The sequence below is a fragment of the Macaca fascicularis genome, chromosome 7, assembly GCF_037993035.2.
Source record: "Macaca fascicularis isolate 582-1 chromosome 7, T2T-MFA8v1.1".
NCBI classification, from domain to species: domain Eukaryota; kingdom Metazoa; phylum Chordata; class Mammalia; order Primates; family Cercopithecidae; genus Macaca; species Macaca fascicularis.
In genome coordinates this window covers 3368261-3385408 of record NC_088381.1, presented here as the reverse complement: position 1 = coordinate 3385408, position 17148 = coordinate 3368261, and the positions used below count along the sequence as shown (strand labels likewise).

The 17148-nt window shown below is 44.6% G+C and overlaps 1 protein-coding gene across 6 annotated transcripts in view; it reads right to left on the bottom strand.

Annotated features, from left to right (window-relative positions):
* The window catches only part of ATP10A (ATPase phospholipid transporting 10A (putative)), a 182847-nt gene that overhangs the window by 50281 nt on the left and 115418 nt on the right, over window positions 1-17148 (bottom strand). For all 6 annotated transcript variants that reach the window (XR_012414681.1, XM_065547640.2, XM_065547642.2 and 3 more), the window contains one exon: window positions 3978-4063. Coding sequence is in view for 4 of the 6 variants with exons in the window: in XM_065547640.2 (XP_065403712.1) it covers window positions 3978-4063 (86 nt within the window). In the remaining 2 variants the exon portion in view is untranslated. The remainder of the gene's footprint in view (window positions 1-3977; window positions 4064-17148) is intronic.

Genomic DNA, 17148 nt, shown 5'->3' with positions numbered 1-17148 from the left:
CCCAGCACTTTGGGAGGCTGAGGTGGGAGGATTGCTTGAGGCCAGGAGTTAGAGACCAGCCTGGCCAACACGGTGAAATCCCATCTCTACTAAAAATACCAAAAAAAAAAAAAAAATAGCCAGGTATGGTGGTGCATGCCTGTAATCCCAGCTACTCGGGGAGGCTGAGGCAGGAGAATCACTTGAACCCGGGAGGTGAGGGTTGCAGGGAGTCAAGATTGCGCTACTGCCCTTCAGCCTGGATGACAGAGTGAAACTCTGTCTCAAAAAAAAAAAAAAAAAAAAAAGAAAGAAAAGACAGGAAGTTTATTCCCTGCTCTCTCCTGGAGAGGCAACACTAGTGGCTGGCAGTGTCCCCTGACCAGGGCTACGAGTCTCCCCAGGCATCTCCCTCGTCATGAGTCCCCCAGGGCCACTCTTGGCAACGACCTCATGGGGCCTCATGGCAATGACTGTGCAGCGGCTACTAATCCAGTGTCTGCTCTGTCCCCAATACGTCCCCTACACCCACCCATGCCTGCAGATTAAATACCTTAGCAGAGATGTGCCCTTAGCAAGCATCCTTCCTCATCTATATGAATCAGGGTGTTCAGTCTGCTTCCTAAGTGGATCCTGACTGACATAAGTTGGGAGGAAGGAATGACAGATAATTGCTTCCACTGGCAAATCCTGGGCAGAATTTTCTTTAAAATAATATGTTCAGATTTTTGTTTATCTAACAAAAGTAAGTATGGAAATTACCAAACTGTTTTGTGCTGATGTTCAATATTTTTAAGATATAAATATGTCAACTAAAGGTGGCAAGGTGGAATTAAAACATTCCGGTTTGAGTGAATCTAGCTGATGCAGTTTATTTAATGCTTGGTCACTGGCAGTAAGGGCATTTTGGATACAGCCTGCACAAGGCTCCCACCAGACACCAGGTAGGAGGGGGCAGGGACCGTGACAGCTCTGTTGTTAGTGACAGCCCTGCTGCCTTTACTAACCATGGTCTCTGGAGGGTGTCACCCACCAGGGCAAAGAGTCTACCCCAAAATGCAGCTGTGCTCGTGCCAGCCCTGTGTGGTTGCAGGAGGCTCTGCAGCTCAGAACCCTGCTCTGTGGGGTAAGAATGGTCACCAAAGAAGAACAGGGCTGGCTATACTTGTATCTGACAAAATAGACTAAGTTGAAAACTGTCCTACAAGACAAAGAAGGGTCAATTATGCAGGAAGACATAACAATTATAAATACGTATGCATCCAATATCAAAGCACTCAAGAATCTAAGCAAACGTTGACAGGTCTGAAAAGAGAGCTAGTGAACCGGCTTTACAAAGTCAAATGGAATTTTACATCAGATGACCAGTTAACCAGCCAACCTCTTTGCTTTATTCTTTAGGGGAAAATGCAAATGTTTGATTGGTTTGTGGCTTCAGAGGTGACCGCGTGCCATAAAGTTGGCTGTGCATAATCAGCAGGGTCAGGCTGAGCCAGGTCTCCATTCCCAGGAGGCCTCTCTGGGCGAGGACACCTCAGGGCAGGGGCTGAGGAGTGAGTGCCGGGAACAGCTGGAGAAGGTGGGGAACGATGTTACTTCCAGATCCTAACTCTGAAGATTTCATTAGGGTTTAACTACATGAGGATCCTTCCAAAGAATGCAGCCTTAAAGGGCACTTGAATAATGAGGCTCCTAGCACTATTTTTCTGCCAGCTTGAGATATATTTCACAGACTATAATGTTCACTCATTTAAGTTCATCCAGTTCTGTGTTTTGATTTGATTCAGATAGGGTCACTCTATTGTCCAGGCTGGAGTGCAGTGCTGTGATCATAGCTCACTGCAGCCTGGATCCCCTGGGTGTAAGCCATCCCCCCACCTCAGCCTCCTGAGTTTCTGTGATTACAGATGCGCACCACCACACCAGGCTAACTTATTTTGTGTGTGATTTTTATAGAGACAAGGTCTCACTACATTGTCCAGGCTGGTCTTAAACTCCTAACCTCAAGTGAACCTCCCATCTAGGCCTCCCAAAGGATTACAGGCCTAAGCCACTGCACAGCCTAGCTTTTTTTTCTGTTTGTTTTTGTATCATCAAGAGTTGTATAACTACCACCACCAGCTAATATGAGAACATTTTCTTCTTTCTTTTTTCTGAGACTGGGTCTTGCTCTGTCTCCCAGCATGGAGTACAATGGCACAATCATGGTTCACTGCAATCTCTGCCTCCCCCGCTCAAGCGATCCTCCCACATCAGCCTCCCAGGTAGCTGGGACTACAGGAGTGCACCACCACACCCAACTAACGAGAACATGTTCATAACCCTAAAATAAACCCTAGACCCATGGGCAGTCCCTTCCCATTCCTATCTCACTCCACACCCCCAAACCCTGGCCTCTGTCAATCCACTTCCTGTCTCTAAGATTTTCCTACTGCGAGCATTCCACACGCAACACTTTCTAATTCGTGTCGTACGTCACGTACATTCTTTCACTGGACTCTCACGTCAGCCTGGTATCAGGCAGCCGATGATACCTCCAGGATTCGGAGAAGGCCGGGGCGCAGGAAGACAGAATCACTTTCCTAAGGCCACCTCCCAGGGAAGAGGAAGAGCCTCTATTCAGGCTAGGGTCTTCTTGCTACAAACCCAAGCTCAGTTCTGTTCTCCAAGTGCAAATGGTTCATGTTTCAAGTTTGGAATGGCTGGTCCTCAAAGAGGCAAATCTGCCAGTATTTCTGGGCTGTGTGGTGTGAAGGTTACGGGGCAATTCCAGTGGGTGACGGGGTCAACATTTGGCTGCAGATGAATTTCAGCTTTTGCTGTGCAGAGTTCACTTCTGTTGAGTCATCCCCAGCCCTACCGCCTGCCACTGTGTGCTGGGCACAGGCAGCAAGGCTGGAGGTGCTGGCAAATCAGAAGACTCAAACTCACACTGAAAGCTCTCAGAAATGGGGCCACTTTCAGAAGCAGATCGTCCCCACACCTCCGTGTGTCTGTGGGGGGCGGGGGGGGAGACCACTGCCTGGGCCATTCAGCGGCTGCAGGCATCAATGATCCATCCCCGCCTCCAAGTAGGACAGTGCCAGGAGGCGGCCCCTTGTACTGCAGGGGAGAGGGCTGAGCCCACAGGAGGTGGCTGAGGCGTGATAGCTGAACAGTGCTTGAGGGCAGTGGAACGCCATGTGTGTCATGCCCCTGTCACAGGCTGGTTCTCCAGGAGACCATCCCCAAGGGCCCTGGCAGGCCACTCAGCAGCTCCGTCCTGACACTGCCTATTCTCTTCCATGTTTTTCCCCCCACCACTGACCACACACACACACTTGGATTATCATGGAAATTTCCAAACAGACATGAAGGTTGTCTCTACTACTCCCCATCACGCGGCTTCAGCAAGTGCCAACACAGGGCCAGGCCTGTGCCCTGATCCACCTGTCTTTCTGTTTTGGAGCAGGAAGGGGCTGGCCTACCAGACACACTCTAGGTTATGCTTATTTGTTTTAATTGTCTTTCTTTCCCCCTAACTAGAATGAAATAAACACAAAGGCAGGAACTTCTGTTTATTCAGTTTACCACATTACATCCAGTGCCTTGAATGTGCCCAGCATGTAGCAGGTATCAATAAATACTTGTTCAGTGACTGAGTGGAAGCATACATCCACGAAACTCCACCCGGCCTACTCCTGCTTCCACATCACAGGGCCATGTGTGGTCAGCGACGCCTCTGCTCACACCCTATCACCTTCCCAGTGCCTGCCAGCGGGAGGAAAAGCGGTACCTCCTCCTCACAGATGGCCGTGGCGAGCTTCTTCTGACAACAGGCTCTTACCCACCAGTTCCAAAAGCAGCCAAGAAGGCTCAGGTGCTGGGCCACATTCCCGAACAGCTACACCACGTGGCAAAGAGTATTAAATGCATACTTTATAACTGAGCGAGTGTATGCACCTGCCTATATAGTTATCAAACAGAAGGATGCGTGCGGGCAGACGCAGGATACTCACATGCAGCCGCGAAACCTACTCAGGTCGTTGTTTGGCTTCTCGCATTCGATCACACTGGTGAACGTCAAAGGATTGAACTCGGAGACCTAAAATAACAGCACGTATACGTTAGAGAAATCCGGGCTCAGGCTGCTCCGTTCCAAAAGGCACTTGTTTTTCTGTCTTGCATCCGCGGCAGGCAAGTTTCACGGGGGAAGAACTCAGCCTATGAATCTGTGGAAAGCCGAGGCACGGCCTTCTCCACTGTATAATAAATAACAGTTAATCATTTGATAATGAGTGGCAGTTGGGGGACCGATGCTGGTTACTGGCTAGTAAGTGAGCAGACATGACTGCAGCTCTATTGCAAAATGAGGGAACAGGTGATCAAGCAAAGGAGGCCATCAATGAAGCAAAGGGATGAATGAATTTTTTAAGACACATGGCACTTGCCCATTTTTACAGACTTAGAGAAGCAAATTCCACCTGGAGAACAGGAGCTTATAATAAATTCTACTTTTTCAACACACACTACACGATCTTCATGGATCTTCGATGAAAAAGATTTACATAGCCAATGAGGGAGTCAACAATTTCTTTAGCATTCTGCTCAATTAAAAAAAAAAAAAAAAACCTGACAACTCACCACAAAAAAGTCTTTTGAATTTTTCCATTGATAGATAGAACACAGCCTGGCTCATACGAAAGACTTAGGAGTCGGGGGAAGGAGGAAGAAGGGAGAGAAATGGAGGGAATAAGCTTTCAGTATAAATGAGTACAATTAGTGGATTTCTTTTTTATTAGCTCTCTGGTCAGGCCTGTCATTCTACGTAATCTATCAAGTGTCATAACAAGGTAAAAAACTGAATTATCTTTGTTCACACACACAAAAAGTGAAGGTGGTTAGAAATCAAGAAATGGCATAAACACGCCTGACACCACCCCAGGTGACTATGGCTCTGCCACAACCACACATTTCCCTGCACAGAATAAAACTCAGTTCCTACTGTTTCCCAGTGCAAAGCGTACATTAAAAGGGGTGTGCGTTAGATAATCGTAGCTCGATTCAATAACTGAAACCGAAATGCTATTTTAAAAGGCACTTCTTGGAGTTTAATTAGCCATCAGCCTCTCTTCTCCTTGGACTGAAACGGCCTCTCGCTCTATTTCCAGAGCGAGGCTCTGTTTCAAGGAGTCTTGTGTTTATTTAAAGCCTGCGGATTATCTTGAAACCAGTGGATGGCTTTTTCCAGGGCAGACATTTACAGATACAAAGTACAGGATGGCCATGAAGGCAGTGAGTTCCAGAGAACACCAGGATTATTCTTGGCAGACAAGGAGGGTAGGACTTAAAAATATTCTGTCTCTGTTTATTATTCTTTCTCTCTAAGAAAAATGTCATGGACATGGCTCAGAAACAGCAGGACATTCTGTCTCTGGGACTTCAGAGTTGTGTGTGTAATGTTCTACCAACAATCCCGTGCCCTGGGGAGTGTGCGCAGGGGCGGCCCCAGGCACAGGACGCCTGGCTCCCTCTGCTTCCTTCTGGAACTGGGGAGGATTTGGAGGAGTTTTAGAACTGGAGGGATCTCTAGAGACTGGCATGGGCTGACCTGGAGCCCCTCGTCCGCCACTAGAACTCATATGTTGAAGTTCTAACCCCACGTAGCTCAGAATGTGTCCTTATTTAGCAATGAAGTCTTTAAAGAGGTAACTAAATTAGAATGAGGTCATCAGGGTGAACCCTAATCCCACATGACTGGCGGCCTTACACAAAGAGAAAATCAGGACACAGAGACACACGTAGGGGAGATCATGCAAGGACACAGGGAGAAGCCAGAAAGAGAGGCCTCAAAAGAAACCACCCTGCTGACCCCTTACTCTCGAACGTCCAGCCTCCAGACCTGCGAGAAATAAACCTCCTCTGCTCAAGCAGCCCGGTCTGCGGTGTTTCATTACAGCAGCCCCGGTAAACGAACACAGGGGCCAACTTTGAGTTTCTCATTTAAAAAGCATTTCATGTCCACAGCACACCTTCTGAATGAGGAAAATCCTGTTTACGGTGTTTATTTCTAACAACAGCCAATACAGCAACACACTCCTCACTTAGGAAATATATTGATTTATCCCTCCATGCACTCATGTCTACCCCTGCCTCATTCCAAATCAGCTTTGAGGTCATGCCCGAGTTATCCACCAGTCAGACTTGTCAACCTGCCCCCTGGAGCATGGACAGAGCTGGAGGCCCCAGATCCACCCTTCTGCTCTGAGCACACTAACTCCATTCTTCTTAAAACGTAGATATCGAGCTAGGGAGGAGGAAGCAATTGTGGAGATGGATGGTGGTGATGGCTGCACAACAGTGCAAATGAACTTAATGCCACTGAACTGTACACTCACAAATGATTACAATGGTAAATTCTATGTTATGCATATTTTGCCATGATAAACAATTTCATTTACGGCCATGCCACCCTGAATGCATCCAATCTTAACTGATCTCGGAAGCTAAGCAGGGTCAGTACTTGGATGGGAGACACAATTTAAAAATTTTTAAGTGGATATAAACAAACTCTGATAATTGACTGAGAAGAAATGAAATAATCATCAAGTTGAACATATTTCAGTACAAGTACATAAAGTCTCCATCACCAGTAATTCCTAAGGGCACTGCCGTTCTCATCGTCGTCACCATCAACATCATTACGAGTTTTGGGAGGCTTGCCACATGCCAGGCGCTGTGCTAAGTGCCCTTCAATTATCATGCAACCCTGCCAGAAAGTCGGTTTTCGCACCACCTTCAACTTAGAATCTTTAAGTATCATGCCCAAGGTCACAGTGGTCTTGGAGTGATGCACTGGAGCTTTCTTGGCCTCTGAGCCATCAGCTCAACCATCAATACCTGCAGAGAGAATCTGGCATTAACAGAAAAAGATTGTGGAAATAAGCCAGAAAATGTGTAACAGATTCTACAGAAATATCCCCCAAAATTTAAATTGCTTTTTATTTTTTATTTTTGAGAGAGTTTCACTCCTGTTGTCCAGGCTGGAGTGCAGAGGTGTGATCCTGGCTCACTGCAATCTCCGCCTTCTGGGTTCAAGTGATTCTCCTGCCTCAACCTCCCGAGTAGCTGGGATTACAGGCACCCACCATCACGCCTGGCTAGTTTTTGTATTTTTAGTAGAGACAGGGTTTTGCCACGTTGGCCAGGCTGGTCTCGAACTCCTGACCTCAGGTGATCCACCCGCCTTGGCCTCCCAAAGTGCTGGGATCACAGGTGTGAGCCACCACGCCCGGCCTTCATTGCTTTTTAAAGTTCTAAGTTTCCAAAATTTAAGTTTTAATGTTTTGAAAACATGCTTCAGTTCAACATACCTTAATCTGATCGTAGATACCCTCTTTCCATCTTCAGCAATGCCCGTGGATGTGGGCTTACCAGAGCCCACCCAAAAACAGAGTAAAAAATCAGGAGCCCGGGGACTTAGTGCTAGTTCTTCTGATTAATACATGAGACTTTTGGCAAGTGAAGAGAGGGCATTTGGACTCGGATCTCTGGGGTCTCTGTTGCCCTATAAGTCCACAATTCTGTAGGATGCAGAGGTGGTTCCAATTAATCCCTGTGCTTGGGACGACGGACTCACTGTTGCGGAAACAGCATCACCTGCAAGGGTGCTGCCACACAAGGCAGCCTCCAGCTGAAGCACTGCGCTCTACAGCTCTGCCGCAGCACCCCAGCATCTCAGACGAAAGGAAGCGGACAATGCGAAGGGTTCGCCTGCTGCAGAGCAACAACATGTTCAAATAAATATCTCACTGGCAAGAAAGAAAGTGCTCACCGTTTCTGTTGCTGTCTTACAAATATTTCTGAAGCTTCTTTGGGCAAAGTGATTTGACCTTACTAGGTGGAAAGAAAGAGGCGGGACAGTGGTGCAACAGACAGCCCCCCAGCCCTGCCCCTGAACTTGCGTTTGTGCTAGAGACCACAGCAGAGGCGCTCCAGGGATGCCCAGAGCCCTCCGGCATGCTTCTGCTTCCTCCTGATGCCTGGGACCTCCTCCAGGTAGAACAGCTGCGTCCCCTCTTCAACCACATGGGGGAGGCGTGTGTCTAATTCAGCAGTGCCCAGATTGCTGCTTGAATGAATGGTCTGATTCACAGGGGAGACCGTATTACCAACCTTGTATTTCACATTTGCATTAAGTGAATTGCTACTAAGTAACTCAACAAAAGCAAATACAGATGTCCTCCATCTTGAAACAGAAGCAGTGATGTTGGAAAGGGCATTTATAGTCCATTAAAGAGGATACTGTTATTTTTTTTCTATCATAAAACAACTAAAGTAAAGAGGCTCATATTGCTTCAGCAATGGGGTGAGCACACAGCACAGGTGCACACTTGGGTCATCAGCAGGGACCCTGCCTAATGCTCCAGGTGGAAACCTCTGAGTGAGGCCACCTGTCTGGGTCTCTGGATGATGTGGGCAGAGAGAAGCCTGGTGAGATAATGCACAGAGCACAGAGTCGGCACCTGCCAGCCAGGCAGGGCCACCACCTGCACCAGCGAGAAGACATGGCGAACACGTACATCCCCGTCCTCTGCATCTCGATCCCGTTCTGAAAACGCCCTTTGCGTTCCCTGTCATGATACTCCTAGGTCACAAGGAGGTTGAGGTCCCCCTGGTTCACCTCCAGCCTTGACCTCACTCCAGGACATGGTCCTCGAAGGCTCTCAGTGGACAAACACGATACCTCTCACTGCCTACCCGGCTTTGGTCTCGCTGCCTGCTATGGGCCTATTTGTCCCTGGACTGAATGATCCCCGTCTGATTACAGAAGTATCCCACCTTAGCAAAGCCTTGGAGACAGCTGCTGCCCTACAGGACGCAATCCTCATCCCATGCAACAGCAAAGTTCTGCCGAGGGTCACAGCGCTGAACGCCTCGGCTGCCACCCCTGCCGGCACCCATTCCTGCACACAGGGAACCCTGAGGAAGCCCAAACCTTTCAGCATGGCTTCCTTTGTCTTCCCATCCTGCAGCATCAGGCGAAGAGCCCATCATTTAGCATTCAGGATGTTGTCCTTTCTGGAGAAGCCTTCCTGACAGCCCCCTGGTAGGGTAGGCAGGTGTCACAGCTCCGAACTTGCTTGGTCCCCATGCAGACATCAAAACCTCTGCTTCCTTCACTAGACCACAGGTTCCCTGAGCCTGGGTGTGGCTGGAGCTGGCTCCCATCCCTCCTTCACTAGACCACAGGTTCCCTGAGCACAGGTACTCTGTGCCCTTGAGACCATCGCAGTGCCTGGCACACACACGGTCAGAGGGTGATGAATGCTTATTTCAGAAGGATCTCATGTGCCACAAGCTTCCGAATCACCCCAGAACTCCGTGCTGGGCTCTTGGGGACCTAGAGCCCCTGGCTGCTGCACCATCTGCCAAGAGGGCCTGGCGAGGCGTCTCTGTGTTCCAGAATGCATAGTTCCTCTTTTTAAAGTGTGGGCACGTTTCCCCTGGCAGCAATATAAAATGATTTCTTCATAGTCCCTAATCTAGCTCCTTAGCTCCTTACTTATTGATCATGGGTAGAGAATACCTTAATTAAATTAAGCCAAGCATTTTCACCCAAATTAATGGAATAATTACCCCCAACTCTTTTGTTTTGTACTTTCTTTATTATTACTATTACTATTTTGTATTTCCATCTAATTTGTATTTACCACTTGATGGTCAGTGCTGTGGAAATTCAAAGGAGGGCAGACGGCCCGATCCCAATACTGAATGAATGAGTGAATTCACTCGTTCACAGCCAAGACTGTATTGTCAGGTGAACAGTTTCAATTTGCTAAACTGAAATAGAAAAGTAGTCTGTTTTGTCCACCCCGGTGTCTCCTGACACGCAGTGGGCACTCAATCCGTTATATACCCAAGTGAAAGCGTCCTGGTGGCAAGAAACACCAAACGTACAAGGAAACTTAACTCAGACTGATAATTTCTCCAAGTTCCACAGATTCAGTGTTACTCTAGGGGTTTATGTCCCAAGACAGATACTGAATAGAAATGACCATGAAACCCATTTAGACAGCAGTGTAATCTACAATAGCGGCTGTGATTGTAGTATTTAAGGTGTCCTAAAGGTGGAGGTGATAAGTAGGTTGGCCCAGCCACGCACAGCAGGACACTCCACTGCACGTCACAGAGCATGTGACGGACTCTGTGAGTGCTGCGTCCCTGCCTGACGTGGTCCTCATCTCCACGGTGACAAGGTGACGGGGACAATGAGGACTGGCATCGGGGCCTCCACAGTCCTCTTTCAGAGTCAACCTCACACAGGTCCACAGGTGGCTTCTGGGAGGCTCACGCCTCGGAGACACTGATCAAGGGGTGTCTGGGTTCTGCCTTCTTTTTCTAACTGGAGATTTTCCTGCCACAAGCATGAGTATTAGAGATCAAGTGGTCCTCCCTCAGTTTCTGAGCACAAAGGCAGCTTTTCCCTTGCTAAATTCCAGTTGAGAATGCAGGCACCAGCCCCGCCTTGCCTTTCATGCCTTTCATCTTTTGTCCCCTTGCCTCCTGACTGTTTCACAGTCAAAAAGCCTTGGTAGATGGTGGCAAAATTCAAAGGTTCACAGTGCAGGGTTAGAGTTTGAAGTCTCAAAATCAAAATGCTTTCTTTCCCTGCGGGCCCCAAACGCTCCACGCTGTTTCAGTGGGCTGAGGCTGTCAGCAAAGCCTTGCTTTCTCCTCTGCCAAAGGCACCTAAGAGGACTAAGAACTGGCTGTGCATTCAGACAGTCGGTAATGAGAGTTGTTTCACAGAACACCAAATTCAAACCTAGATGAGGGCTGTTCATTAAAATTGCCCTCTTGAACGTATGTGTACTTAATCCAACAGGGTGCCCCCGCATGAAACCCGCCTGCAGCCGCTCTGCTGAGCTAATCCGCACAGTCGGGTCCACATAAGCCAGTCTGCTTCCACCGCCACAGGCCACTTAGTGCCTCTTCCATCACTCCAGGTGGGGGTGATGGTGTGAGCAGAGGCACACCTTTGGGGTGTGAACGTGTCATGCTTCGGAGATCACTGAGTAGACAGCCTTGCTGGAGGAAAGGTGCTCTCTCTGCACAGCGTAATGGGTCTGGAGCCTCTGTATTTGTAATAAAAGGGACCTAAAGGGAGAGTTCCACGGACCACTGGGCCATTGGTAGCCACAGAGAGGAAGACCATACGACTATTTTAGAGGCCAGTCGGGATGGAGAATACAAAAAGAGGAGTCAGCTAAGAAGAAAGCTCTTGTGCTAATCTGGGGAATGATTCCAAGACTAAAATGCCAACAGAATTATGAAATTCTAAAGCACAACCAGATTAGCTCAGTCATCAGATTCCAACGAAAAGTTCGCCAGCACCAGCCAACTGGGCAATCTGGACCAAACCTCCAGTTACTGGCAAACAGAGACGCTGGACAGAAAACTGAAGGCAGCTGCCTGGAGGTAAGAACAATTTAACAGGAAAGTGAAGAACAAGCCAAGAAATAAAAAGACAAAAATCCAGAGTTGAGGCTGGGCTTTGAGGTTTCTTTTACAGCTTCTGCAAGATGCAGTTAAGAGGCTGAGTGGAGCCCGTAGACACACGTTGGTGCTCCGGGCCCATGTTAGTTGCCTGTGGCTGCTGTAACAAATGACCACAAATGTGGTTGCTTAAAACAACAGTCATTTGTTACCTCGCAGTCCTGGAAGTCGAAAGTTGGAAACAGGTCTCACCGAGCTACGGTCAGGAGCTGGCAGGGCTGTGTTCCTTTTGGAGGCTCTGGGAGAGAATCCATCTCTTTGCTCGTTCCAGCGTCTGGAGTCACAGTCCCTGACTTCTGGCTTCCTTCCATTTCTGAAGTCATCAGTGTGTGGGGATTGAGTGTGTCTAACGCTGCACCACTTGGATAGTGAGGTCTGATTAACAGCCTTAACTCCACCTACAACCTTCATTTCTGCTTGCTATGTAGCACAACATATTCACAGGTTTAGGGGATTATGATGTGGGCATCTTTCGGGGGACCACTATTCTGTCTACCATAAAACCTACCAAGAGAGGGGCCTGCTAAACTCCTACGCTTTCTAACACCACCAGGAAGAACTGCATTGCACAGAAAGTGAACTGCAGGAAAGAGCTTCGACATGAACTTAATCCAACATGATGTCACTGCATCAAACACATCCAGAACACTGCTGAGCTCCTTTTGTGCAGCTGCTGCCCAGCTTAGAGTCAACCAAATGGCCCAGAAAATTCTCAATGTAAAATATGGAGTATAACAATTCTAAATTGCTAGAACCCCTAGGTACTAAACAAAACCAGCAAAGTCTTCTTTATATATGTGTGCATGTGTGTGCCTGTGTGTGTGTGTGTATATATATATTTCATATATATATGAAATACAAGGCCTCAAATTTTTTGCAAAAAATCAATTTCCAAGTACAATGTCAGACACAGACTCAGGGATAACCAGGCATAACAGGATGTAAAGCATCATGGAAGAACCAACAAAACAAGAATAGGAACAGACCCACAGGAAGTTTAAAAGCATGCTTGCTGTGATCATAAAGCTAAAGATGCACCTGAAATTTTAGAACAGCTAGAAATGATAAAATGTGACCTAAGAGATTTGGAAAAAATAGAGACTGCATGAAATTTTCAATTAAAAGCTGACTGCATGACTTATTAGCAGATTTGGCAAACACAAAGAGAAAACTAGCAAACTACGAGAAACATGAGAAAAATGTTTTGAATAAAGCATGGGAAGATGAAAGGATGAGAGGTGCAGAAGAGAGGGAAGAAACCATAAAGGATAGAGGGAAGTCTAACGTGTGTGTAATCAGGGCCCCAGAAGAAAGAGAGAGAGAGAATGATGCAGGAGCAATCACTGAATACATAATAGCTGAGAATGTAGTAAATCTGACTAAAAAGCAACAAACCACAGATCCAAGAACTTTAAATAGGGTCAGTGAAGAGAGATTATACCTAGGCACATGACACTAAAATGATGAAAACCAAAGAAAATAAACTCCTAAAGGGAAATTGAGGCCAGGCACAGTGGCTCACTCCAGTAATCCCAGCACTTTGGGAGGCCGAGGCGGGCAGATCATGAGGTCAGGAGTTCAAGACCAGCCTGGCCAACATGGTGAAACCTCGACTCTACTAAAAGTACAAAAATTAGCTGGGTATGGTGTCACGTGTCTGTAATCCCAGCTACTCGGGAGGCTGAGGCAGGAGAATCGCTTGAACCCAGGAGGTGGAGGTTGCAGCTTGAACCCAGGAGGTGGAGGTTGCAGTAAGCAGAAATTGCACAATTGCATTCCAGCCTGGGCAACAGAGCAAGACTCTGTCTCAAAAAAATATAAATAAATACAAAAGGGAAATGGATAAAACTTGTTACTAGTACACAAAAACTAAAGAAAATACTAAACAGTAGTGTTAGAAGAGAAGGAGGCCAAGCACAGTGGCTCATGCCTATAATCCAAGCACTTCAGGAGGCCAAGGCAGGAGGATTGCTTGAGGCCAGCAGTTTGAGATAAGCCTGGGAAACAGAGCAAGACCCCTGTCTCTGCTATAAAAGAGAGAGAGAGAGAAGGAAACTGGCCCTGATGAAAGGACTAAGATGCAGGAAGAAATGAAAAGCAACAAAAATGGTAAATAAGAAAGTAAATATAAAAGCATGTTGACTGTATTAAATAATAGTGTCTCTGGCAATTCATAAACTGATATAATTACAACACACACGAGTATATAAGTTGGAAGAGAATAAAAAGATGTTTTTTGTTTAAAAAGGGTCCTTGCATTATTCAGAAAGAGAATAAAAATCAAATCACATTTAATACTGATAGTCAAAGATGCATGTTGTAATCGCTCATGTAACCACCAATATTACAGTAAAGAAGCATATAATTTCCAAACCAACCGAAGAAAGCATGATAAACTCAATGAATCAGAAAGAAGGTGAAAATGGAGAGAAAAAAGAATACATCAGGCAGGACAAATAAAAAGAAGAAATGGGTGCTTCACACTCAAATATACCAGTAGTAACTTTAAAAGTGGATCAAGAAAAATATTTTAATGAAAACCCAAAGACTGTGTCAGACTGAGTTTAAAAACTCAAAACGATATTGATGAGAAAGAAAGACCTAAAGTATGTAGATACTAGAAAACAGTGTGAAAAGCCGAAAGAGATATACATGGCAAAGAGTTACAAAAAGAAAGTTAGTGTGCCTGTATTAATATTAGACAAGGTAATATTGAATCAAAAAGCATGTCTCTCTATAAAAAGCATGAATTTCATTTGAAAAGTTCAACTCATTTGAAAAATAAAAATGTCTAAATGTATATAATCCTAATAGCATAAACTCAAATTATAGATTACAAAAATGGACAGAAACAAAGGAGACATAAAACAAATTCACAAACTTGGTAACATTCCTAATGTATTCTTTTTTCTCTCCATTTTTGCCTTTTTTCTGATTCATTGAGTTTATCACATTTATCATCAAGTATCATTGAGTATTTCATAAAACAGTCAAAAAATCAGGAAGTTACGTAAAATTTGAATGTCACTTTTAATGAACTAACCTAATGGACACGTCTAAAACACTGCACACAACAGCTGTAGAACACACAGTCTTTTCAAGTACTCACACACGGTGGCTCATGCCTGTAATCCCTACACTTTGGGAGGCCAAGGCGGGTGGATCAACTGAGGTCAGGAGTTGGAGACCAGCCTGGCCAGTATGATGAAACCTCGTCTCTACTAAAAATATAAAACATTAGCCGGGCATGGTTGTGGGAGCCTGTAATCCCAGCTACTCAGGAGGCTGAGGCAAGAGAATCGCTTGAACATGGGAGGTGGAGGTTACAGTGAGCCAAGATCGTGCTACTGCACTCTAGCCTGGGCAACAAGAGCAAAACTCCACCTCAAAGGAAAAAAAAAAAAAAAAGCATGTTCAACTTGTACTATGTATCAAAGATTGTGGCATATTGCTTGCTTTCAGGGAAATTAAAAGTCTGCTTGAATATATTAAGGAATACTAAAAGGAGAAATTAATGAGCTAGGCACCTATCTCAAAAATTAGAAAACAACAAATGAAACTTAAAGTAAAAAAGAAGAGTATACTAAACACAGTAGCAGAAAAAAAATAAAAATAACTAATTAAAAGACAAATCTAGGAAAAAAGTAAAAATTATACAATAACAGAAATAAAAAAGGAATATCAGTACAAATCTTACATACATCAACAGGTTAAAAGTGTTATGTGAACAACTGAATGCCAACACATTTGAAAATTTAAGTAAAAAGGACAGATTAATAGAAAAATACAAGTTTCTAAAATTTAAGAGTAGAAAAAACCTGACATATTCTCAATAGTTCTTTAACATTCAGCAAATTGAAAGGTAATTTGAATCTTTCTGCAAAAAACACTTCAGATTCAGATGGTTTCCCCAGTAAATTTGCCAAAAATTTGAGGAAGAAATAATATTCACTTATATAAACTCTTCCAGTAGTGAGAACAAATACTTCTTAATTTATTTTATGAAGCTGGCATGGGCTTGATACTAAAACACAATAAACACATTAAAAAACACAAAAGTACAAGTCTATCTTACTTAGGCAAAAATCCTTAATGAAACAGTAGCAAACGAATCCCAGAAATACATAAAAGATAATACATTAGGAAGATAGATATAGTTCAAGAATTCAAGATTGGTATAGCACTAGAAAAATCAATGTTATTAGACACATTAACACAAAAAGAGAACAATCATACGATCAAATCAACTGAAGCAGAATATGCATTTGATTCAACATCTATTCATGATACTTTCTCTTAGCAGACTAAGAATAAAAGAATCATTCGTTTGTAAAGGCTATTCACCAATATCCTAATAAGATATCATATATAGTGGTACAATGTTCAAATTTTTCCCTTTACACATTGTATCAGGGAAAGAATGTCTGATATCACCATTTCTATTTAGGACTGTACTGGAGTCCTTGCCACTGCAATTAGGTAAGAAAAAAAATAAAAGTATAATGACTAAAAAGGTAGAAATAATGCTATCATAATCCAAAAATAAAACGACTGTGTAGAGGATCTAAAACAATCTTAGAAACTTATTAGAATTAATACATGAGTGGCCAGGTGCAGTGGCTCACGCCTGTAATCCTAGCACTTTGGGAGGCCGAGGTGGGCGGATCATCTGAGGTCAGGAGTTCAAGACCAGCCTGGCCAACTTGGTGAGACCCCATCTCTACTAAAAATACAAAAAAAAAAAAAAAAAAAAGAAATTATCCAGGTGTGGTGGTGGGTGCCTGTAATCCCAGCTACTCAGGAGGCTGAGGAATTGCTTGAAACTGGGAGGCGGAGGTTGCAATGAGCCAAGATAGCACCATTGCACTCCAGCCTGGGCAACAGAGCGAGACTCTGTCAAAAAAAAAAAAAAAAAAGAAATTAATACATGAGTTTAGCAAAGTTTCTGAATACAAGATCATCTACTGTGTCTCTATAGACTGTATGAACATACATACACATGCACGTATACTATATTTACTACATGTAAACACATTGAACTCATAAACACACTATTTGTAATAAGCTAACAAAATCACTTTGCTAGGAATACAAAGTTATAAGATCTCAACAAAAGTGTATAAGTGTATAAGATCTCAATAAAAGTGTATAAGATCTCAACATTGAAAACCATAAAGTATTATTGAGAGATTAAAGATGATGCAAACAAGAGAGAAATAGAGGGAACTGTGTACTGTGTTACACAGATCTGGGGTCAGTGCCTGCCTCCACCTGCTGCACTGTAAAAACTAATAATAAATCCAATATCTGGCAACCTATTAAAGATTATCAGGCATGCAAAGAAGCAAGAAAACCAGGCCCATAATAAAGAGAATAAGTATGTCAGCTTAACCTAACACAGAAGAGCCATGGATGTTAGAATTTGTAGAAAAGGACATTAAAGCAGTAATTATGCTGGCTTTCCAATAATCAAAAACTTCAGTAGGGACATGGAAGGTAAAAAAGAGACCCAAAATTGAACTTCTAGAGATGAAAGCTACAATATCTGACACAAAAAATAAACTGAATGAGATCGACAGCTGATTAGAGACTACAAAAGAAAAATATAGTGAACTTGAAAAATAGTAACCA